General features: G+C 42.3%; 1 protein-coding gene across 3 annotated transcripts; it reads right to left on the bottom strand.

Annotated features, from left to right (window-relative positions):
• Positions 1-609: 609 nt before the first annotated feature.
• On the bottom strand, positions 610-25,139 carry dhrs7cb (dehydrogenase/reductase (SDR family) member 7Cb). 3 transcript variants are annotated; one of them, XM_034194615.1, is made up of 7 exons: positions 24,970-25,139; positions 21,213-21,369; positions 19,297-19,409; positions 11,274-11,484; positions 11,073-11,165; positions 6,346-6,531; positions 1,255-1,463 (listed from the first exon to the last, which is right to left on the bottom strand). In XM_034194615.1, exons 2-7 carry the CDS (start codon positions 21,364-21,366, stop codon positions 1,255-1,257), a joined length of 966 nt encoding a protein of 321 aa, XP_034050506.1. In that variant the 5' UTR covers positions 21,367-21,369; positions 24,970-25,139. The 3 variants fall into 3 exon arrangements, with proteins under 3 accessions (XP_034050507.1, XP_034050506.1, XP_034050505.1); XM_034194614.1 differs by having other exon boundaries at positions 25,001-25,139; XM_034194616.1 differs by lacking the exon at positions 24,970-25,139 and having other exon boundaries at positions 610-1,463; positions 21,213-21,366.
• Positions 25,140-25,692: the final 553 nt, after the last annotated feature.

Raw genomic sequence — 25,692 nt, 5'->3', positions numbered from 1 at the left:
AGGCAGGGATTTGAATCCAGGATCTTCTGGCCTCAAGCCCAACACCTTAACCACGAGACCATCACCTCCCCCGTCAAGGAGCATATGGTCCATAAGCCCTGACTTTGTAACCATCTGGATCAACAGATAATGCAGCTTTTACTCAATCTTGGATTGTTAATTATGCATTGTTTGTGAATCCAAACGGTGCGATCCTGCTTCATTTGCTTGTGTTTTATGTTTCCACACCACACCAGGATGAATCAATTGCAACTTTGCAGAACAGTTAGAATGTTGGAGCATCTGGTGATCACCAGATGCTTCAACATTAGAGCAGCACAGGCGCCCTCCTTCTTATTTTGATGCTACCAAGTCTCAAATCAAAGGTTTCAGAACAGTTTCGATTTTGCCATCACAAGTAGTTAATGTGAAACAGTAGGAGAGTCCACTGTGGGTCACATCCGGCCCCCAGGCTGCCACTTTGACACCTCTAGCTGCTGATGTCCACCAGTGATGTGCGTTGATCCCACTCAGAGAATCCTTGCACTGACTGAGTGACATCATTCCACTGAACAGAAAGAAGTCACTGTTGGACTGTGACTTAACAGCATTTGCTTAGTCGGCAATGAATCATAGAAATGTTTATTTCAACATCAAATTCCAAAGAAAAGAGAAAATCTGTTCATTGTTACTGTGCAGCTTTGTAACACAAAATATCATAAAACAATCAAACTGATCAGACTGTTTTCTCAAGATCACACAAATAAATACTTTACCCCACATGAACTGACTGAAAGAGGATCTGCAGCATGAACAACTATATGTTACTGCCACCTAGAGGTCATATGTCGAACGACATTTCCTTTGCTATGATGATTTTCTCCACAGCATCTCAAATCTCTAAATATCTCCAAATTTCTGCTCTTTATATATAGATATGCAATGCTGGTGGTAATTTTAAAACTAACATTGCATTTATAAATCTGCATATTCCAGCTTTCAGAATGAATGTAAAACAGGTCGCAGCACAATGAACTTTAATTCTACTACAGAATGCACATTTTTTTATTCTTGCATTTTGCATTTACGTCTCATCATCATGTTCAATACATGTCAAACTTTTCGAGCCTTTCCTATTAATCTCCACTACTTTCTAATGGCCTCTCTTTTAAGTAGAACTTATTCTTTCTCTTCATGTAGTAGCAAATATGAAATGATTATTCTTATTATTTGGCCTTGTAATATATTTGCATTTCTTTGGTTTCATCATTTCTCCTACTGCATCTGCTCAACAAAAACTGCATCCTTGGTTCCAGCCGCCAGCACTGCAAAGAGGAAGGAGGGAAGCAGGGAGCGGAGGTAGAGGGCCACTCTGGGGATGGGGTGGACCAGCATCACCTCCTTCTTCTTCCTGTTCACTGTCTGCATGATCTCATTGGCCAGAACAGCAGGACGCACGCCATGAGTCAGCTGGCCAGCAATAACTGTGGAGAATAATAGCAAAAGATGAATGAATGAATGAATACATTAAGGAAGATTTAAAAGGTTGTGCAGCTCTGAGGGCATTCCTGTGCCACCTAGACTGTTCTGGAGTAGAGGTGGGCAGATCAATCCTAATATCGATAATATCGATACCAACGCTAGTATTGATATTGAACGAACCTCGTGTAAAAAGATCAATACTCAAGCTTTTTTCTCTCCCGCACGCACTGTCTGCTGCGCATGCAGATTCATCAAAGTCTACTCTCTGTCTGCAAGAGCAGCGCTGCGCTGTGTCACACAGTACGGAGCAGCACACCCTTGTATTGTGGTTTGTCAGCCCTCTACCTCATGAGATTTTGTTTTAAGTTGTGTTGAGTGATATTTTTTAAACAAAAATGTTGATTATGATAAAGTATTTTGTTGTCACGTACAATGTTTGGCGAAATTCTATCCTAGGTCTTTTGGATCCTTTGGATCTATGAAGCTTAAATATGAAAAAGTATCGATATCGGTATTGATATCGGCGATACTGGGCCTGTATTTACTTGGTATTGGATCAATACCAAAATTCCCGGTATCGCCCACCTCTATTCTGGAGGATGATGCTCAATTTGGAGCCGAGCTCTGCACTTTTAAATATTTTTCTCTAATTGAACTTTCCAGGATTTAGAGAACAAATTGATGGACATCTTTGGGGGATTTTTGGGGGGGCGGGGGGGTGGTACTCTACCTACCCACCAACCCACAGATTAAACCTGAACTGCTTTACTTCTGTTTTATTTATCTTACTAGATCTTATTGTACTTCTTCCTTTATTCTTATGTATTTTAATACACTGAAAAAAGTGAAACACAGTGCACTTCATTCAAAGTACTTATTTACACTGGTCTAATGGAAAATTGTGGTTTCCAGTTTAAATCTCCATGAATCACTTTACAAAATCATAAATATACATTATTGTGTCTATTATATGTTTTTAGGTATGACAATGTTTGTATTTTACTGTTGTCTTTTTTGTGCTGGTGAGCCAAAGACAATTTTCCACCTCCGTGGACAATAAAGAACTATTCTATTCTATTCTATTCTACTCTAAACTTCCAGGACCAGAGACTGAGATTCATGCATTAGTTCAAAGTTCAATCATACACTGACATTAAAACTAGAGAGGTACTCAGTAAAGTGCACAAAGAGTAACAGACCTTTGATCTGTATTTTTTTTTTTTGGGGGGGGGGGGGACATGGGTCCATGCATTATAACAAAGTCAAATCATGAGCTGACAACAAAAATAAACAGTAGAGGCACTCAGTGAAGTGTTTGAGGTGCAACAGGCACATAAACTGTCAAAATCTTGTCAAAAATTTTAAAGAAAATTGTAGCAGAGAAGCTCACTTATTTTTTTATAGACAAATGCCAGTTAGGTTTCAAAAATGCATTCAACACTGCAGCTGGACTACTTAGGGTTTGAAGTGACATCGTGATGGCAGCCGACTCTGGACAATACACAGGTGTGCTTTTATCGGCTCTCTCAACCGCTTTGACGCTGTTGCTCATAAGATTCTAATTAATAGACTTCAAGATGTCTTTGCGCACTCAGGACCAGTTTTACAATGGTTTGCCTCATACTTCTCTGACTGAAATTTTAGTATTTTTATAAATCAGTTTCTGTCTTAATTGAAATAGCTTACCTCTGGGGTACCTCAGGGTTCTTTTTTGGGCCCAGTACTCTTATACTATCCTATTAACCCTCTGAGGCTGACTCCGTCATATACAATGGCTGGGAACAAGCTTTACTAAATTATAAATAACTTTTTAATGATATGAGATATGGTATACTTTTTAATGATATGGTTCTCAACCGGAAAAAGGTGCTTTGCCCTCTTCAGGTCGGTGGAGTGTCCTTGCCTCAAGTGGAGGAGTTTAAGTATCTCGGGGTCTTGTTCACGAGTGAGGGACGGATGGAGCGTGAGACCGATAGACGGATCGGTGCAGCATCTGCAGTGATGCGGTCGCTGTATCGGACCGTCGTGGTGAAGAGAGAGCTGAGTAGGGGGGCAAAGCTCTTGATTTACCGATCGATCTACGTTCCGATCCTCACCTATGGTCATGAGATTTGGCTCATGACTGAAAGAACGAGATCGCGAGTACAAGCAGGCGAGATGAGTTTCCTCCGCAGGGTGGCTGGGCGCTCCATTAGAGATAGGGTGAGGAGCTCGGTCACTTGGGAGGAGCTCGGAGTCGAGCCGCTGCTCCTCCACATCGAAAGGAGTCAGTTGAGGTGGCTCGGGCATCTTTTCCGGATGCCCCCTGGACGCCTCGCTGGAGAGGTGTTCCGGGCACGTCCCACTGGGAGGAGGCCCCGGGGAAGACCCAGGACACGCTGGAGGGACTACATCTCTCGGCTGGCTTGGGAACGCTTTGGGGTTCCCCTGGAGGAGCTGAGGGAGGTGTGTGTGGATCGGGAGGTCTGGGCGGCTTTGCTTGAGCTGCTGCCCCCGCGACCCGACTCCGGATAAAGCGGAAGAAAATGGATGGATGGATGGATGATATGAGATAGAAACTTACTTTTTGTTTTGCTGAAACGTTAACTCAGCGGACTTTCGATCCACCGTCGGCCATCTTTGTACTTCTCATAGAAGCTGTGTGATGACGTGCACAATGTGAGTGTCCAATCGGAATTGCTTCACCGTCACATGGTTTTCCAAAATCCAATCGTAGGGGAGATTTACCTCACGTGATAAACCAAAAATCATTTTCAGGAGTGATATCTTACTAGTTGGCCCATTTGAATAGCCCCCTAACTCCTCCAATGCGCCCTGTGCCATTACACACAGCGAAAGTGAAAGCAGATGGAGAGCCTTGCATGACAATCTCATGTGCTCAAACAAAGAGTGTGTAACTATCAGGATTACTCCACTAGTTTGCATTTGAATGTTACTGGATTACTCTGTAGCTCTCTCCCTCTGGCGTAAAGCACTGTTTGCTATATCAATGAGGTGAGGGAGAGGGGCCGCTCGTCAGACTGGAGCATAAACGCATAGACCATTTTGTATATATTGTTCAAAATGTGCATTTGTGTTTATTGTTTGAACTTTTTTGTTGCACAGTCTTTCACACAACACCTCAAATTACCTTTATAAAGTGTCAAAACAGTTGTTTATTATAGTTTGCTGTGTGTTTTGAATAAATGTGTGTGGAAAATGATTTTTAGCTTTATTTTTTCCTTTGTTATTTTTGATTGTAATCCTTTATTACACTTATAAAACACAACAAAAGCATATATATTATGAAAGAACAGGTTGTCCTGAAATAAAGAGACATAAAACTTGATTGTGGGATGCAGGGAGAGCTGTTAACAGCAATAATAAAACATTTATGCCAGGCGAGTGAACTGTCCAAAAAAATGTCCTTGGACCCCCTGAGGGTTAAACAGATAATTAGCAAGTACAGTGAAGTGTCCAAGGTTGAATTGAAGATTATTCACACTTTTACATCCTCCCGTCTGGACTATTGTAAGAGTCCTTTTGCCTGTCTAAATAAGAAGGCACTTGACTGAATTCAGATCATCCAGAACTCTGCTGCAAGGCTTTTAACTGAAACACACAAACCGGCCCATATCATGCCTGTTTTAGCCTCCCTTCACTGGTTACCTGTGAAGTTTAGAATACATTTAAAATTTTTGACCCTAACTTTTAAAGCCTTTGCATGGCCGTGCTCCCCCTTACATCTCTGACCTGCTCCAGCTGCACACTCCGACCCGCACTCTGAGATCAGCAGGACAGATGTTACTTATGAGCCCAAAAAAACAAATTTTAGGTGATCCTTCTTTTGAATCAGTTGCACCTATAGGCTGTGGAACGCTTTGCCTCTTTCCCTTCACTGTCTAGATGCCGTTGATGTATTTTTAAAAAGCAGTTTTCTTTTTAAACAGCCTTGTAGTTAGACAAGAGTTTTTTTTTTTTTATTGTTTTCTTGTTTTAAATGTACCTTCTCTGCAGTTTGCTTTGTGAAGAATTTTGAGATGTCTAATCTGTGAAAGTGCTATAGAAATCAAATTTATTTACTTATACTACTTTTGGGGTGTGACTGAGGCTAATCCAATGCATTATGTGAAAGTTTAACTTAAGACCAATAACTAGAAGGGTGCTAAATAAAGTGCATACACTGTAAAAAACAAAAAAAGCAAACTCCGTTGTTTTTACAGACAAATTCTGGCAGCTGTGGTTACTAGGACAATTCTGTAAAAATTATGCTGAATATGTACAGAATTATTTACGGGAAAAATTCTGGCAGCTGTGGTGTAAAAATTATGGTAAATATGTAAATGCTTTTACATAAAATAAGTAAATTTTACAGTGTAAACCTGTTGTAATTTTATTGTCTATTTAGAAGTAAAAATCTCTGCAAAACACTCACCTTATGTTTAATTATCATCAAAATGTATAGCTGAAACAGACACATCACCTCTTTTTTTCAAACCATTAATTATCACTACTTTACTGTATTTGCGAAAATTCTCATCTGTAAATTCTAACTGTATTGTATAGTTTTTGGTATTACATTTTTTTCTGTGTTTAAACTACAGTCATTTGTAAATTCTACAATGTATGATTATTTTAATATATTTGTACTGTAAAATTCACAGTTCAGTTTCATTCCACGTTACACATTATTGCTGCAAATTACACATTATGCCATTGTTTTTCTTTTTAGAGTTTTTTTATGTCGTGATTTCACTGTTAATTTCACAGACTTTTTTTTTTACAGTGCACCTCAGCCAGGGTGCAGCAGGCCTTTTGTCCGTATGGATGGAGGAGGATGTATTAGTTTAGTTATTTTTCATTTATGGTTATTCTGTGCAGCAACATTCCAGTTCTTTTACTCACAGGCAGCCAAGCTGTTTGGTTTGGGTTTAGGTTTGAGGCCGGACTCCTCAGAGGCCGGCGGCGGTGGCGGCAGCGGGGAGGCGTTTATGAAGGTGTGACTGATGGTGCTGATGACAATCCCATACTCCTCCACCTCTGCCCTCAGGGACTCAAAGAAGGCCTGAGTTGCGTGCTTCGACGCTGCATCTAGCAGTTGTGGACACAAACAAACCTTCATTCTGTCATGTGCACAAAACCGGTGTGACCATCACGTAAATGAGCCACACTCCAAACAGTGCAGATGACGACATGTTTCTGTCTAATGGTTTTCTGCTGTCACACTGAGAGAACAGAGACACAAAACAGGCTGTTTTTACCATTTATCTGCACAGAGAAGAACAAAGAACAAAGATCAGCGGCTGCATTTCTGTATTTATTTCTCATCACATTGTGTCATGAAAGATCTTCATGGCTTCATACCTCCACCATCAAAACAAAATGTCAACATTAAACTGAAATGTAAATTTAAAATCAGTTTCAAAGTAAAACACACTATTGTGCAGTCTGTTAATGCATTTAACTTTTTTCACCAAACCTGTTTAGGATATCAAGGGTCACATAAATAAATAAATTAAATTAAACAGGTATTAAAGTGTGTAAGCAAAAATATATCACTCAGATCGATTTTTTTTTTTATCCCAAAAGTCTCAAAACACCTCATCAGATTTTGTTGTTGTTTTTGTTGCTGAGGAGTTTCTACATGCACAACTAGAGAATTGAACTGGACTTTAACATGAAACCACTAAAAATATTTAACTCTCAAACACTAAAAGGCAGATTAAAACAATTAATGTCTTTATAATAAAAAATAAAATAATAATAAAACTCTGGCTTCAAAATGAAATATTTCAATGATCAAATATATTGCTAACCCCCCCCCCCCCCCCCCCAAAAAAAAAGAATAAATAAAAAAAATTGACTCCACCACTTAATTAATTCAATATATGTGAAATTTAAGCAAACTGGCCCAAACTAAAATATTTGGGCCATGTTTATTGACAAGTAAATCAAATAAAATCAAATCAATTTTATTTATATAGCGCCAAATCACAACAAACAGTTCCCCCCAAGGCGATTTATATTGTAAGGCAAGGCCATACAATAATTATGGAAAAACCCCAACGGTCAAAACGACCCCCTGTGAGCAAGCACTTGGCGACAGTGGGAAGGAAAAACTCCCTTTTAACAGGAAGAAACCTCCAGCAGAACCAGGCTCAGGGAGGGGCAGTCTTCTGCTGGGACTGGTTGGGGCTGAGGGGAGAGAACCAGGAAAAAGACATGCTGTGGAAGAGAGCAGAGATCAATCACTAATGATTAAATGTAGAGTGGTGCATACAGAGCAAAAAGAGAAAGAAACACTCAGTGCATCATGGGAACCCCCCAGCAGTCTAAGTCTATAGCAGCATAACTAAGGGATGGTTCAGGGTCACCTGATCCAGCCCTAACTATAAGATTTAGCAAAAAGGAAAGTTTTAAGCCTAATCTTAAAAGTAGAGAGGGTGTCTGTCTCCCTGATCTGAATTGGGAGCTGGTTCCACAGGAGAGGAGCCTGAAAGCTGAAGGCTCTGCCTCCCATTCTACTCTTACAAACCCTAGGAACTACAAGTAAGCCTGCAGTCTGAGAGCGAAGCGCTCTATTGGGGTGATGTGGTACTATGAGGTCCCTAAGATAAGATGGGACCTGATTATTCAAAACCTTATAAGTAAGAAGAATTTTAAATTCTATTCTATTAACAGGAAGCCAATGAAGAGAGGCCAATATGGGTGAGATATGCTCTCCTTCTAGTCCCCGTCAGTACTCTAGCTGCAGCATTTTGAATTAACTGAAGGCTTTTCAGGGAACTTTTAGGACAACCTGATAATAATGAATTACAATAGTCCAGCCTAGAGGAAATAAATGCATGAATTAGTTTTTCAGCATCACTCTGAGACAAGACCTTTCTAATTTTAGAGATATTGCGTAAATGCAAAAAAGCAGTCCTACATATTTATTTAATATGCGCATTGAATGACATATCCTGATCAAAAATGACTCCAAGATTTCTCACAGTATTACTAGAGGTCAGGGTAATGCCATCCAGAGTAAGGATCTGGTTAGACACCATGTTTCTAAGATTTGTGGGGCCAAGTACAATAACTTCAGTTTTATCTGAGTTTAAAAGCAGGAAATTAGAGGTCATCCATGTCTTTATGTCTGTAAGACAATCCTGCAGTTTAGCTAATTGGTGCGTGTCCTCTGGCTTCATGGATAGATAAAGCTGGGTATCATCTGCATAACAATGAAAATTTAAGCAATGCTGTCTAATAATACTGCCTAAGGGAAACGTATAAAGTGAATAAAATTGGTCCTAGCACAGAACCTTGTGGAACTCCATAATTAACCTTAGTCTGTGAAGAAGATTCCCCATTTACATGAACAAATTGTAATCTATTAGATTAATATGATTCAAACCACCGCAGCGCAGTGCCTTTAATACCTATGGCATGCTCTAATCTCTGTAATTAAATTTTATGGTCAACAGTATGAAAAACAGCACTGAGGTCTAACAGAACAAGCACAGAGATGAGTCCACGGTCTGAGGCCATAAGAAGATCATTTGTAACCTTCACTAATGCTGTTTCTGTACTATGATGGATTCTAAAACCTGACTGAAACTCTTCAAATAGACCATTCCTCTGCAGATGATCAGTTAGCTGTTTTACAACTACCCTTTCAAGAATTTCTGAGACAAAAGGAAGGTTGGAGATTGGCCTATAATTACCTAAGATAGCTGGGTCAAGTGATGGCTTTTTAAGTAATGGTTTAATTACTGCCACCTTAAAAGCCTGTGGTACATAGCCAACTAATAAAGATAGATTGATCATATTTAAGATCAAAGCATTAATTAATGGTAGGGCTTCCTTGAGCAGCCTGGTAGGAATGGGGTCTAATAGACATGTTGATGGTTCGGAGGAAGTAACTAATGAAAATAACTCAGACAGAACAATCGGAGAGAAAGAGTCTAACCAAATACCGGCATCACTGAAAGCAGCCAAAGATAATGATATGTCTTTGGGATGGTTATGAGTAATTTTTTCTCTAATAGTTAGAATTTTATTAGCAAAGAAAGTCATGAAGTCATTACTAGTTAAAGGTAAAGAAATACTCGGCTCAATAGAGCTCTGACTCTTTGTCAGCCTGGCTACAGTGCTGAAAAGAAACCTGGGGTTGTTCTTATTTTCTTCAATTAGTGATGAGTAGTAAGATGTCCTAGCTTTACGGAGGGCTTTTTATAGAGCAACAGACTCTTTTTCCAGGCTAAGTGAAGATCTTCTAAATTAGTGAGACGCCATTTCCTCTCCAACTTACGGGTTATCTGCTTTAAGCTGCGTGTTTGTGAGTTATACCACAGAGTCAGGCACTTCTGATTTAAAGCTCTCTTTTTCAGAGGAGCTACAGCATCCAAAGTTGTCTTCAATGAGGATGTAAAACTATTGATGAGATTCTCTATCTCACTTACAGAGTTTAGGTAGCTACTCTGCACTGTGTTGTATATGGCATTAGAGAACATAAAGACGGAATCATATCCTTAAACCGAGTTACAGCGCTTTCTGAAAGACTTCTAGTGTAATGAAACTTATTCCCCACTGCTGGGTAGTCCATCAGAGTAAATGTAAATATTATTAAGAAATGATCAGACAGAAGGGAGTTTTCAGGGAATACTGTTAAGTCTTCAATTTCCATACCATAAGTCAGAACAAGATCTAAGATATGATTAAAGTGGTGGGTGGACTCATTTACATTTTGAGCAAAGCCAATTGAGTCTAATAATAGATTAAATGCAGTGTTGAGGCTGTCATTCTCAGCATCTGTGTGGATGTTAAAATCGCCCACTATAATTATCTTATCTGAGCTAAGCACTAAGTCAGACAAAAGGTCTGAAAAGTAGTTCAAAATAGCTCACAACTAATGCAAAAATAACTTCCTGGCTCCACTTTTTTTTTTCCAGGCCAAATACAAACTTTTCACCAGGTGTGTGTTTGTCATTTCGGCTGCTCCCGACTCAGGGTCACCACCGCGGATACAGCCAGATCTCTAAGGGTAACTGGCACAAGTTGTACGCTGGATGCCCTTCCTGACGCAACTCCAGTTTCACCCGGAGAAACACACACACACACAGCCGCTGGTGTTCCGAAGAGGTCTCCCATCCAAGTCCTAACCAGAGATGTGATGGGATCAGAATGACACAGAGCAGACTTTTCACCAGGGAATATTTTTAAAACAAAATTATTTCATTTATTGTTGCAGTTACATTTCAGATTACTTTAGTGGAAGTTTGCTGTAGTTTAATTTTTTTTTTTTTTTTTAAGAGTGCCATAAATGTACTTCACGTTGTGTTGATCTTCAGATGTTATCGTTACGTGTTAGCTCGGACAGTCTGCTCATCCACAGACCGGGTGCTTCTCAGCTCACAAGGTAAAGTGATGAAAACTGTTTTGTATGACACACATGTGCCCCCTTGTGGGCAAATAAGTAATTAACTAAGCAAAACTTGGCAAAACCTTCTCACTGTGAGGCAACAAAGCTAACCACTCATCCACCGTGCCACCCATAACAATAATAAATAAGAACATTTGAAAATATGATGAGCACATTATTTGTGTTGGAAAATCTTTTTACAGACATTTGCTTACGTATGGAGACTCACATGAGCTCCTGAAGGGGACGGCCAGTCTGCCCTGGATGCTGTTGACCAGCACAATGTGCCCCGATCTTCTTGAGATCATCATCGGAAGTACACCTGCAGTAATTGTTTGCACACAAACGTACTAGCAGTTACTTAAAGGTTAGACTCAAACTGTACCACGAGCACATCTGGAGCTGATTTTCTCAGGCACGTCCATCCTACCTTTGACCAGAGTGCTCGGTCCAAAGTAGTTGATATCCATGACGTCTCTTTCCAGTTCCAGAGAGACCGTCTGAACAGCAGCTCTGAGTTTCACGCTGCTGTTACAGATCAGCACGTCCACACAGCTGTAACAGTCCACCACCTCAGACACAACGTCCTCCATGCTGTCCATATCACTGAAGTCCAGAATCACCAGCTTTGGGGCAAATGTCTGGGAAAACATAAGTATTTGGACAGTGATGTGATGTTTGTCATTTCATACGATACAATAGTACACGTGCCCATGAAGATACTCAGATCTGTGACAGAAACTGTATGAAGGATGACCACAACATCAATAATGATGTGGTCGTCTTGATTCAGATAGGATTTCACAGTAAACAATACGATTCAATATGTGGTGGAGATCTGACCTTTGACCATAACGACCTCAGAATTCCCCTGAATGATTTCCCTTTGGGTGACCTTGAAACATCAATTTCAGTATCTAACTACACATTTGGCCCAAATCTAATTGAAAATTCAAATTCCTTCATTTTTGCACCTCACGCTTTTCCTCCTAAGTGCTTCACTTCCATCCGCATGATGCTGGTTCCCATCTTGTGTTTCTATGAGCCTGGGAGCTATACTGCACAAGGACTTTCATCACCTGAATCATGATTTCTTGCAAAAAAAATTGCATCATTTTGTGACTTCTCTGTGGTGCAACAGCTGATTCAACACTCCTAATCATTTGCTGCTGGTTGGTTTGAAACAGTTTGAAACATCATCCTGGTCTGGAACGTAGCCTCTCCTTTTTTTTTTTTTACACCAGCGAGTTCTAATAACTGAATTAAAGCATCAGGTGAACCACATTTTACAGGTGTGTTGGGGAAAATGCCCCAAATGGTTGGAATTGGTTGCCTTCACTCTTTCAAATGTGCATAACAGTGCCTCCTACTGGCACAAAATGGTATAAGCATTCACATCAGAATGAGATTAGAAATTATGAAAAGTCTTCACTGGTTCTTACCCAAATAAGTGTCGTCTGAAAAGTAATCTGTAACCACGAGCTGTGAATTAATGATTTCTAACTGAATGATGCTGGTACGTCATGGCTTTGATGTTGGATTCCTAAAAAGACATAAAATGGCTCTAGTACATCCAGTTACGCATTTAATAAATTTGTCAGTTGAGCATTCCATTGTAAATGGTAAAATGGTAAATGGACTGCATTTATATAGCGCTTTTCCATCTGCATCAGATGCTCAAAGCGCTTTACAATTATGCCTCACATTCACCCCGATGTCAGGGTGCTGCCATACAAGGCGCTCACTACACACCGGGAGCAATAGGGGATTAGTGAGCCCTTAGTGATTTTCCAGTCAGGCGGGGATTTGAACCCATGATCTTCTGGACTCAAGCCCAACACCTTAACCATTAGACCATCACCTCCCCTCCCCATTGTACCACAGATATGGAAGATGGCCACAGTTACCCCAATTTTTAAGGGGGGTGACAAAAATAATATTAATAACTACAGACCAATTAGCATACTGTCAGTCTTTTCTAAAGTCCTTGAAAAGTGGGTTGCCAAGCAACTGATTCAACATCTACAAAGTGGCCAAACTACTGTGCATCCCATGCAATTTGGTTTTCGTACCTACCATTCAACTGAGACTGCCATAACAATGTTCATGGAAAAAGTGAAAAGTCTTTTGGATAAAAACAATTGTGTAGGAGCAGTTTTCTTAGATTTGCGTAAAGCATTTGATCTAGTGAATCATAATATTTTATTATTAAAGTTGCAATCTTTTAATTTTTCTGAGCATGCCATAAAATGGATGTCATCTTATTTATCAAATAGAAAACAAGCCACCATGGTAAATGGTATTAAATCCCCCTACTGTGCACTAGGAGTCCCCCAAGGATCTATCTTGGGGCCCATTTTATTTTCATTATTCATTAATGACCTACCAAGTGTTTGTGAAGATGTGGACATACAACTTTACTCTGATGATGCGGTAATCTACACAAGTACAAGATCACCTGAGGCAGCAGCTCAAACTCTTACATCAGCCCTAAAGTATATTTCAAATTGGCTTAACGGATCATGTCTGAAATTAAACATACAGAAAACTGTCTGTATGTATTTTTCAAAAAAGGCTTCCAATATAGAGCGCTCCAACGTGTACATCGGAGATGATGAACTGCAGTTAGTTAAAGAATTCAAATATTTGGGAGTGTTGCTGGACTCGACACTCTCCTTTAAAAATCATATTAAAATGATAACTAAAATAATCAAATACAATGTGTTTAACTTCAACCAAATAAGGAGGTCAATGACAGATCAAGCGGCTATGATGTTCTTGCACTGTATGATTTTTTCTCATGTAGGTTACTGCATAACCAGCTGGTCTCTCACAGGTGTGACAATTTTAAAACCAATTGAAAGGCTTTATAAAAGCGCACTGAAAATTTTAGATAAAAGACCATTTTCATATCATCAGTGCAAAATTTTAACAAAGTACGTGTATAACTTATTTAGTTTTGAAATTTTTATAAAATTTAAAATTGCTTGTCTAATATATAAAATTTTACTTGGGTTGGCTCATCCACCTCTTACAAACTATATTAAATATACAAGTAGAACAGTTGGTTCGAGGGTCACCGGGGCTATGGGTAGAGGGGACTGTGAAGTGTCTGTGCGAAAAACAGCTTTTGCACAAAATGTTCTGTCCTACAAAGGCAGTGCCCAATGGAACGCTTTGCCAACTACAGTGAGAGGCTCCAAGCTTTAAAGCCTTTAAAAGTCACTTAAAGGAGGGGCTCAGATCAAATAAAAAATGTGAGCATTATGAACTCAATTGTAGAAACTAAGAACTGTAGGGAATGTGCAATGCACTACAGCACTTTATAAATTATTGTTTTTAAAGTTATGTTTTTTAAAATATATAAATGTATGAAATTAGACTTGCAGTTTTAATTAACTTATTCTAATTGAATTGTACATATAGTTTTGTTTTTTTTTTCAACTGTGTGTCCTCCTTTGACCGAGCATGTGTAAGATAACCTTCATGCTCAGATCATGTCAGTGTCCTTTTGTTTCCTGTTTTTTGTCTAGTCAGTGTCTTGTTGTAGTAGTTAGTGACCCCTATGTAATGTAGTCAGTTGTTGTATTGTAAGCTCCTGTGATGTTTGTGTGTTTTTTACTGTAAATTGTTTCATTCTTATAGTCTGTCAGGGACTACAGATGGAAATTAGCCCATGGCTATAATCTAACATATTTACACTTTATGTGTTCATTAATATGTGTTGTCCCTTTTAAATAAATAAATGAAATGAAATGAAAATGAAACGTGTCGAATCCCACACGGAGCACTGTGTTGCGGTTTGTATCCCACACGGAGAACAGTATTAGGGGTCGTATCCCACACAGAGCACAGTGTTGCAGTTCGTATCCCACACTGAGCACAGTGTTAGGGGTCGTATCCCACACGGAGCACAGTGTTGCGGTTCGTATCCCACACAGAGCACAGTGTTGCAGCTCGTATCCCACACGGAGGACAGTGTTAGGGGTCGTATCCCACACAGAGCACAGTGTTGCGGTTCGTATCCCACACAGAGCACAGTGTTGCAGTTCGTATCCCACACGGAGGACAGTGTTAGGGGTCGTATCACACACGGAGCACAGTGTTGCGGTTCGTATCCCACACTGAGCACAGTGTTAGGGGTCGTATCCCACACGGAGGACAGTGTTGCGGTTCATATCCCACAGGGAGCACAGTGTTGCTGGTCGTATCCCACAGGGAGCACAGTGTTAGGGGTCATATCCCACACGTAGCACAGTGTTGCGGGTCGTATCCCACAAGGAGCACAGTGTTAGGGGTCGTATCCCACAAGGAGCACAGTGTTGCGGGTCGTATCCCACACGGAGCACAGTGTTAGGGGTCGTATCCCACATGGAGCACAGTGTTGCGAGTCATATACCACATGGAGGACAGTGTTAGGGGTCATATCCACATGGAGCACAGTGTTAGGGGTTGTATCCCACACGGAGGACAGTGTTGCGGTTCGTATCCCACAGGGAGCACAGTGTTGTGGGTCATATCCCACACGGAGCACAGTGTTAGGGGTCGTATCCCGCACGGAGCACAGTGTTGCGGGTCATATCCCACACGGAGTACAGTGTTAGGGGTCGTATCCCACAAGGAGCACAGTGTTAGGAGTCGTATACCAGACAGAGGACAGTGTTGCGGGTCGTATCCCACATGGAGCCCAGTGTTAGGGGTCGTATCCCACACGGAGGACAGTGTTAGGGGTCGTATCCCACACGGAGCACAGTGTTAGGGGTTGTATCCCACACATAGGACACTGTTGCGGTTCGTATCCCACAGGGAGCACAGTGTTAGGGTTCATATCCCGCACGGAGCAAGGTGTTGTGGGTCGTATCCCACACAGAGCACAGTGGTAGGAGTCATATGCCACACGGAGGACAGTGTTGCGGGTCATATCCCACATGGAGCCCAGTGTTAGGGGTCATATCCCACACGGAGCACAGTGTTGCAAGTCGTATCCCACACGGAGGACAGTGTTAGGGGTCGTATCCCACACGGAGCACAGTGTTAGGGGTTGTATCCCACACGGAGGACAGTGTTGTGGGTTGTATCCCACATGTACGACAGTACTGCGGGTTTTATCCCACATGGAGGACAGTGTTAGGGGTCGTATCCCACACGGGGGACAGCGTTAGGGGTTGTATCCCACACGGAGTACAGTGTTATGGGTTATATCCCACACCGAGCACAGTGTTAGGGGTCGTATCCCACACGGAGGACAGCGTTAGGGTTTTTATCCCACATGGAGGACAACGTTAGGGGTCGTATCCCACACGGAGGACAGTGTTAGGGGTTGTATCCCACATGGAGCACAGTGTTGTGGTTCATATCCCACAGGGAGCACAGTGTTGCTGGTCGTATCCCACAGGGAGCACAGTGTTAGGGGTCATATCCCACACGTAGCACAGTGTTGCGGGTCGTATCCCACAAGGAGCACAGTGTTAGGGGTCGTATCCCACAAGGAGCACAGTGTTGCGGGTCGTATCCCACACGGAGCACAGTGTTAGGGGTCGTATCCCACATGGAGCACAGTGTTGCGAGTCATATACCACACGGAGGACAGTGTTAGGGGTCATATCCACATGGGGCACAGTGTTAGGGGTTGTATCCCACACGGAGAACAGTGTTGCTATTTGTATCCCACAGGGAGCACAGTGTTGTGGGTCATATCCCACATGGAGCCCAGTGTTAGGGGTCGTATCCCACACGGAGGACAGTGTTAGGGGTCGTATCCCACACGGAGCACAGTGTTAGGGGTTGTATCCCACACATAGGACAGTGTTGCGGTTCGTATCCCACAGGGAGCACAGTGTTAGGGTTCATATCCCGCACGGAGCACAGTGTTGTGGGTCGTATCCCACACGGAGCACAGTGTTAGGAGTCATATGCCACACGGAGGACAGTGTTGCAGGTCATATCCCACATGGAGCCCAGTGTTAGGGGTCATATCCCACATGGAGCACAGTGTTGCGAGTCGTATCCCACATGGAGGACAGTGTTAGGGGTCGTATCCCACACGGAGCACAGTGTTAGGGGTTGTATCCCACACGGAGGACAGTGTTGTGGGTTGTATCCCACATGGACGACAGTACTGCGGGTTTTATCCCACATGGAGGACAGTGTTAGGGGTCGTATCCCACACGGAGGACAGCGTTAGGGGTTGTATCCCACATGGAGGACAGTGTTATGGGTTATATCCCACACGGAGCACAGTGTTAGGGGTCGTATCCCACACGGAGGACAGCGTTAGGGTTTTTATCCCACATGGAGGACAACGTTAGGGGTCGTAATCCACACGGAGGACAGTGTTAGGGGTTGTATCCCACACGGAGGACAGTGTTATGGGTTATATCCCACAGGGAGCACAGTGTTAGGGGTCATATCCCACACGGAGGACAGCGTTAGGGTTTTTATCCCACATGGAGGACAGTGTTAGGGATCGTATCCCACACGGAGGACAGTGTTAGGGGTTGTATCCCACATGGAGGACAGTGTTAGGGATCGTATCCCACACGGAGGACAGTGTTAGGGGTTGTATTCCACACGGAGGACAGTGTTATGGGTTATATCCCACAGGGAGCACAGTGTTAGGGGTCATATCCCACACGGAGGACAGCGTTGCGGGTCGTATCCCACAAGGAGCACAGTGTTACGGGTCGTATCCCACAAGGAGCACAGTGTTGCGGGTCGTATCCCACACGGAGCACAGTGTTAGGGGTCGTATCCCACATGGAGCACAGTGTTGCGAGTCATATGTCACACGGAGGACAGTGTTAGGGGTCATATCCACATGGGGCACAGTGTTAGGGGTTGTATCCCACACGGAGGACAGTGTTGCGGTTTGTATCCCACAGGGAGCACAGTGTTGTGGGTCATATCCCACATGGAGCCCAGTGTTAGGGGTCGTATCCCACATGGAGCCCAGTGTTAGGGGTCGTATCCCACACGGAGGACAGTGTTAGGGGTCGTATCCCACACGGAACACAGTGTTAGGGGTTGTATCCCACACATAGGACAGTGTTGCGGTTCGTATCCCACAGGGAGCACAGTGTTAGGGTTCATATCCCGCATGGAGCACAGTGTTGTGGGTCGTATCCCACACGGAGCACAGTGTTAGGAGTCATATGCCACACGGAGGACAGTGTTGCAGGTCATATCCCACATGGAGCCCAGTGTTAGGGGTCATATCCCACACGGAGCACAGTGTTGCGAGTCGTATCCCACATGGAGGACAGTGTTAGGGGTCGTATCCCACACGGAGCACAGTGTTAGGGGTTGTATCCCACACGGAGGACAGTGTTGTGGGTTGTATCCCACATGGACGACAGTACTGCAGGTTTTATCCCACATGGAGGATAGTGTTAGGGGTCGTATCCCACACGGAGGACAGCGTTAGGGGTTGTATCCCACACGGAGGACAGTGTTATGGGTTATATCCCACACGGAACACAGTGTTAGGGGTCGTATCCCACACGGAGGACAGCGTTAGGGTTTTTATCCCACATGGAGGACAACGTTAGGGGTCGTATCCCACACGGAGGACAGTGTTAGGGGTTGTATCCCACACGGAGGACAGTGTTATGGGTTATATCCCACACGGAACACAGTGTTAGGGGTCGTATCCCACACGGAGGACAGCGTTAGGGTTTTTATCCCACATGGAGGACAACGTTAGGGGTCGTATCCCACACGGAGGACAGTGTTAGGGGTTGTATCCCACACGGAGGACAGTGTTATGGGTTATATCCCACAGGGAGCACAGTGTTAGGGGTCATATCCCACACGGAGGACAGCGTTAGGGTTTTTATCCCACATGGAGGACAGTGTTAGGGATCGTATCCCACACGGAGGACAGTGTTAGGGGTTGTATCCCACATGGAGGACAGTGTTAGGGATCGTATCCCACACGGAGGACAGTGTTAGGGGTTGTATTCCACACGGAGGACAGTGTTATGGGTTATATCCCACAGGGAGCACAGTGTTAGGGGTCATATCCCACACGGAGGACAGCGTTAGGGTTTTTATCCGACATGGAGGACAGTGTTAGGGATCGTATCCCACACGGAGGACAGTGTTAGGGGTTGTATCCCACATGGAGGACAGTGTTATGGGTTGTATCCCACACGGAGCACAGTGTTAGGGGTCGTATCCCACACGGAGGACAGCGTTAGGGGTCATATCCCACATGGAGGACAGTGTTACGGGTTGTATCCCACACAGAGCACAGTGTTAGGGGTCGTATCCCACACGGAGATGTATATCATCAGTAATGTCACTGACTGCAGTTAGCGTCTGTGATCAGACTATGGACTCCGTCGGACGCGTGTATTTCCAGCGGGATTGTTTATTGAGAAGACAACACAAAGATTTGGTGTGTGTGCGTCCAGTTTGTGGCACACTTGTGTGATGGTGAGTTGTGTCCTCACCTCCTTCGGGTCGGCATCATTAGTCAGAGAGTCGTAGAGGGACTCCAGCTTATCCCAGCTTGGCCCGCACAGGATCAGTCTGGCACCTCCCTTGTGGAAGAGACGGGCGCACTCTGAACACACCAACAGGGAGAAACTGACGTCATTCACCTCAAACACACACTTTCTGTAACAAAACCCACATTTTTTCTAATGTTTGAATAAATTCCCATGAAGTAAAGCTTATAATGAAATGATATGTTTGCAGGCAGCAGTGTGCGCTCCACTGAGTGCCGCTCTGGTTACTGTTTCTCAATCTCATATTTACAGTCTGTCAAATCACAACAGCCTTTGAATTGTGTGATGTCCATTTGTTGTATTTTGTTTTATTCTTCTTATTAACTCACATGTTCCTGTCTTTATTTTCTGTAATTTTATGATTCAACATTGATGGAAAAAATTAAGCAGCTGTGTAACAATTTAAAAATTCTAGGATTTTGATACAAAAGCAATGATTGGTGTTCATTTTTTCCTTCTTCATCATCATCATCTACATTGTCTTCTTCATCTACATCTTCATCTATATTATCTTCATCACCATTTTTATCTTTGTCATCTTCTTCTTTTCATCTTGTTCTTCTTCATAATCATCGTTATCTTCAACTTCATCATCTTCATTTACATCTTCATCATCATCTACATCTCTTTCTTCTTCATTGTCATCTTCATTTCTTCTTCATCTGCATCATCTTCTTCATCTTGTTCTTCATCATCATTGTCATCTTCAACTTCTTCCTCATCTTCTTCTACATCTCCTTCTTCTTCATCATCATCGCCATCTTCATTTCTTCTTTATCTACATTGTCTTCTTCATCTTCATTGTAATTGCCATTTTCTTCATCTACATCGTCTTATTCATCTTCTTCGTCAGTATCATTGCCTTCTAAATCTCCTTCTTCATCTACATCTCCTTCTTCATCATCTTCATCTACATCTTCATTTCTTCATCTCCATCGTCTTCTTTGTCTTCCTCTTCATCTTCATCATCATGTGCTTTATCTTTATCTTCTTCATCATCTTCATCTACATCTCCTACTTCTTTATCATCATCGTTATCTTCATTTCTTCTTCATCTTCTTCTTCAGCTTTTGTTTCTTCATCTACATCTTCATTTCTTCTTCATCTCCATCGTCTTCTTCGTCTTCTTCTTCATCTTCATCATCATGTGCTTTATCTTTATCTTCTTCTTCATCATCTTCATCTATATCTCCTACTTCTTTATCATCATCGTTATCTTCATTTCTTCTTCATCTTCTTCTTCAGCTTCTGTTTCTTCTTCTTCATCTTCTGTTTCTTCTTCATCATCTTCATCTTCTTCTCCTTCTCATTCTTCATCAGTGAGGGAAAACTAATTTGGAATGTCATAACATTCCTGTTCCAAGAAAAATAAATCTCTTAACTAATAATCACCAATTATTAAGTTACAATCCTTATTTTCAAATGCAAAACTTGATTTGGTTCATAAACACAGCTGATGAAGAGTTTGTTCAAACACACACACAATTAAAAGCAACAGTTTTTATTTACATTGAACCTAAAAGATATTGCAAGTTGAATGAACAATTTTTAAAAATGAAAAGTGAACAATGTTTTTGTTTTTAAATATTAATTATTTAGCAGCATTTTGTTATTTTCAAAATCTACATGGTTGATTTCTTTATTTGTTTAGAAAATAATGGTAATAAACACAGTGTTATCAACTGCTGTGATTATATAACTGCTCCATCTGGATCCAGATGATTATTAAAACATACGGTGGGCTCCTTGTAATGACCCATTTAAAGTTTCATAAAGCTCAGTTTGTAACTTTATGAGTAACTCAGCCTCCACAGTAGCAGCAATAAGATTTAATATGAAAATCAAACGGGAATATTTACCACTTCCCGCTCCTGACACAGCGTCCGTGATCACAACCACTTTGTTTTGCACTAAGGACTTGGACATGAACTGCATGACCTCGTTGTAGATGTAGTAAACTCCTGCAGCCACCACAATGAGCAGCGGCAGCAGCATGACAAAGGGCAGGGCCATGACCTGTGGAGCGGAGAGGTCAGCCGTCAGCACACACACAGCAGGACCTCACAACCTTATACTTTTGACCAATCCACAGGCATTCAGTCAGTGAGGGCAATGACACCCTGACATCTGACCCCAAGGACTTTGACCTTCACCCAGTTGATTGACTCTGCCAGCGTGATTCAGAGACTCCCCTGTGTGCCACATTTGAGAATCACATTCCCTGACCTTTGACAAAATGAATTATTTAAGGGAAACTTCAGGGTCAACCTTCATGGAATTATCAAGTTTGGCAGAAATTAGTAGAAGGACCTTTTAGCAGAAGACAAACAGACAGACAGAGATGACCTCAACCCTAGTGACTGAACTCTGGCAAATCTGAACTCACCTGGGAAATGTCACAACCCACCGACATCTGTGTGCCAAGTTGGGTGTGAATCAAGTTTTCTTTTTTACTTAACTTTGGACCATTGACCTTCAGTAAATTTTACCTCACATGAGCAATTCCAGAACATACCTCTATATGTGTACAAACTGTACCTGGAAGGATTATATTTTGCCCTTTGACCTCAGTTGATCCAGATCCCACTGATTGACCTCACCTGGGTGATTCCAGAACATACCTTCACAGAAACAGCATTAGTGAAGGTTACAAATGATCTTCTTATGGCCTCGGATAGTGGACTCATCTCTGTGCTTGTTCTGTTAGACCTCAGTGCTGCTTTTGATACTGTTGACCATAAAATTTTATTACAGAGATTAGAGCATGCCATAGGTATTAAAGGCACTGCGTTGCGGTGGTTTGAATCATATTTGTCTAATAGATTACAATTTGTTCATGTAAATGGGGAATCTTCTTCACAGACTAAAGTTAATTATGGAGTTCCACAAGGTTCTGTGCTAGGACCAATTTTATTCACTTTATACATGCTTCCCTTAGGCAGTATTATTAGACGGTATTGCTTAAATTTTCATTGTTACGCAGATGATACCCAGCTTTATCTATCCATGAAGCCAGAGGACACACACCAATTAGCTAAACTGCAGGATTGTCTTACAGACATAAAGACATGGATGACCTCTAATTTCCTGCTTTTAAACTCAGATAAAACTGAAGTTATTGTACTTGGCCCCACAAATCTTAGAAACATGGTGTCTAACCAGATCCTTACTCTGGATGGCATTGCCCTGACCTCTAGTAATACTGTGAGAAATCTTGGAGTTATTTTTGATCAGGATATGTCATTCAAAGCGCATATTAAACAAATATGTAGGACTGCTTTTTTGCATTTACGCAATATCTCTACAATCAGAAAGGTCTTGTCTCAGAGTGATGCTGAAAAACTAATTCATGCATTTATTTCCTCTAGGCTGGACTATTGTAATTCATTATTATCAGGTTGTCCTAAAAGTTCCCTAAAAAGCCTTCAGTTAATTCAAAATGCTGCAGCTAGAGTACTGACGGGGACTAGAAGGAGAGAGCATATCTCACCCATATTGGCCTCTCTTCATTGGCTTCCTGTTAATTCTAGAATAGAATTTAAAATTCTTCTTCTTACTTATAAGGTTTTGAATAATCAGGTCCCATCTTATCTTAGGAACCTCGTAGTACCATATCACCCCAATAGAGCGCTTCGCTCTCAGACTGCAGGCTTACTTGTAGTTCCTAGGGTTTGTAAGAGTAGAATGGGAGGCAGAGCCTTCAGCTTTCAGGCTCCTCTCCTGTGGAACCAGCTCCCAATTCAGATCAGGGAGACAGACACCCTCTCTACTTTTAAGATTAGGCTTAAAACTTTCCTTTTTGCTAAAGCTTATAGTTAGGGCTGGATCAGGTGACCCTGAACCATCCCTAAGTTATGCTGCTATAGACATAGACTGCTGGGGGGTTCCCATGATGCACTGTTTCTTTCTCTTTTTGCTCTGTATGCACCACTCTGCATTTAATCATTAGTGATCGATCTCTGCTCCCCTCCACAGCATGTCTTTTTCCTGGTTCTCTCCCTCAGCCCCAACCAGTCCCAGCAGAGGACTGCCCCTCCCTGAGCCTGGTTCTGCTGGAGGTTTCTTCCTGTTAAAGGGGAGTTTTTCCTTCCCACTGTGGCCAAGTGCTTGCTCACAGGGGGTCGTTTTGACCGTTGGGGTTTTACATAATTATTGTATGGCCTTGCCTTACAATATAAAGCGCCTTGGGGCAACTGTTTGTTGTGATTTGGCGCTATATAAAAAAATTGATTGATTGATTGATATGTGGGCACATCAGAGTGAAAAATCTAAATTATGGCCCTTGACCCCCAATGATTGACCTTTGGTCAGTTCCACCTTACCTGAGCAATTCAGGAATCCACATATGTATGTTTGTCAAGTTTGGCATAAATTGGAGTGAAAATTCCGTTTTTGTCTTTTAACTCCAGTAACTTTGATGTTACCTTCATCCACATACACTGTAAAAAGAGAAGAGTTGAACCAACTTAAAAAAGTGTTGCATTGGTAAAACCTGAATGAATTAAGTTGTTTGAACTTAACTTTGCAAGTTTGAGTTGATGTAACTTGCTAACTTAAGTTCAAAAGAACTTAGTTCATTCAGGTTTTACCAACTGTAACACTTTTTTAAATTTTAAATTTCTTTTTTCAGTGTACAGTGTTTGGAAATTGAACAAAGAACCCGGGAGGAATCAGGGGGCACACAGATGTTCATTCATCCATCTATTTTCTGTACCCATTTACTCTAATCAGGGCTCAGGGGCTGGATCCTATCCCAACAGTCATCAGGCGTGAGGCGGGATTCGCCCTGGACCTAACCCTGGATGCCAGTCTCTCGCAGGGCCACATATAGACACGTGTACACCTACGGTCAACTTAACCTGCAGGTCTTTAGATGTGGGAGGAAGCCGGAGCATCCGGAGGGAACCCACGCCAACATGGGGAGAATGTGCAAACTTCACACAGACAGGCCACAGGAGGGAATCGAACCCATGACCTTCTTGCTGTGAGACAACAGTGTTAACCACTAATCCACCGTGCCACCAAGAAACAGATGATGTGAGACACGCCCACACCTCCTGTGGAAGCGTGGCAAGCAGCATATGTATTTTCCTTTTCAAAGAAACAAGCAGCAAAGCAGGTGAATTCTAAAAGCACCTGATTTTATTTATTGATTTTTTTATTTTAGGACATTACTACAGTTTTTTTGTGTGTGTGTGTGTGTGTGGGGGGGGGGGGGGGGGGGTGACACCAGGTGGCTGAAAAACTCTATAATATGACTAAATGAGTATAAAGGGCTTCAAAGAGTTCAGTAACCTGACGTGCACTTGTTCTTGCTTCGTGCCGTGGCCCTGCTCACACACTGACCATGTAAAGGGACTTTGAGGGGAACAGCTAAATATATTCCGACCCCCACACAGCACTTTGCACCGTGTCACCGTGTGGTCACAGGACACCCGAATCCTAAAGGACAGACCGAGTGTACAAAGAAAAACTTGCCATCTGATTAAAAATAATGATCGTGAGAGCAAAGAGCAGCCTCCACGCTCAGGCCTGTATTTGGACCTGACACACGGTTCGATCCCAGCTGACCGACCCATGCACTTCTATAGTACAACCACACACACACACACACACCTGTAATCTGTGCTATTCTTGGTTCACTTACAGCACAGATGAGGAGTTAATCCTTCAGCAGGACTGGCTGGAGTTTCTTCCACTTTGCGTTGGGTACGAGGGTGTTAGGACCGTCTGCTGCGGCTCTGTCCCTCGTCCCTGCACACAGCTCTGGCTCTTCTCTCTGACCTGCTGCTTATTATAGCCTGCACTTGGGTCAGCCAGCCGTTAATACACACATGCAGTATGTGCTGCATAATATCTGAGGCATGTTCCCTTGTTGCCAGTGTGAAATAAGCGTCTCGGTTCCATTTTTGTTTTAGAGGCAAATGAGTGCAACATACTGCTGTTTTGCTGTTTTGGGGCACTGCTGCCTTAAAGGATGACATGTAAACAAAAACATCAAATATTTGACGGCAAGTAACATTTGGTAAAGCGAAATAAACAGACTAAAAAGAAATCAAATCAAACTTAAATAGAAAACAGTTGCTGTGGGCCAGGGATTCCAAAGGTGCAGGCTGCTGCCTCTTGGTGGGCCGTGAAGGTACAGTAGGTGGGCCTTCAGAGGTCATTAAGAGTTAATAATAATAATAATAATAATAATAATAATACCCTTAAAATCACAGAGGTCCTTAAAATGACAAAATTAATATCAAAGCCAAATATACTGAGAACATAAACATAAAATAGATTAAAATATTAATTATCAGAGGTGGGACAAAGTCATTCTCAAGTCATGAATCT

Source organism: Thalassophryne amazonica, chromosome 18, assembly GCF_902500255.1.
Source record: "Thalassophryne amazonica chromosome 18, fThaAma1.1, whole genome shotgun sequence".
Classification (NCBI taxonomy): Eukaryota; Metazoa; Chordata; class Actinopteri; order Batrachoidiformes; family Batrachoididae; genus Thalassophryne; species Thalassophryne amazonica.
Note: the sequence above shows the minus strand (reverse complement) of the source record. Positions and strands in the feature narration are given on the sequence as shown.

What these genes read in the sequence shown, in the direction of transcription:
- dhrs7cb (XM_034194615.1), bottom strand. Translation starts at nt 21,366, where the DNA reads ATGGCCCTGCCCTTTGTCATGCTGCTGCCGCTGCTCATTGTGGTGGCT. An exon ending in ACCGAGCACTCTGGTCAAAG is followed by an intron (nt 11,166 to 11,273) that starts GTAGGATGGACG and finishes CAATTACTGCAG; the next exon opens with GTGTACTTCCGATGATGATC. An exon ending in CGTCCCCTTCAGGAGCTCAT is followed by an intron (nt 6,532 to 11,072) that starts GTGAGTCTCCAT and finishes CACAACTGCTAG; the next exon opens with ATGCAGCGTCGAAGCACGCA.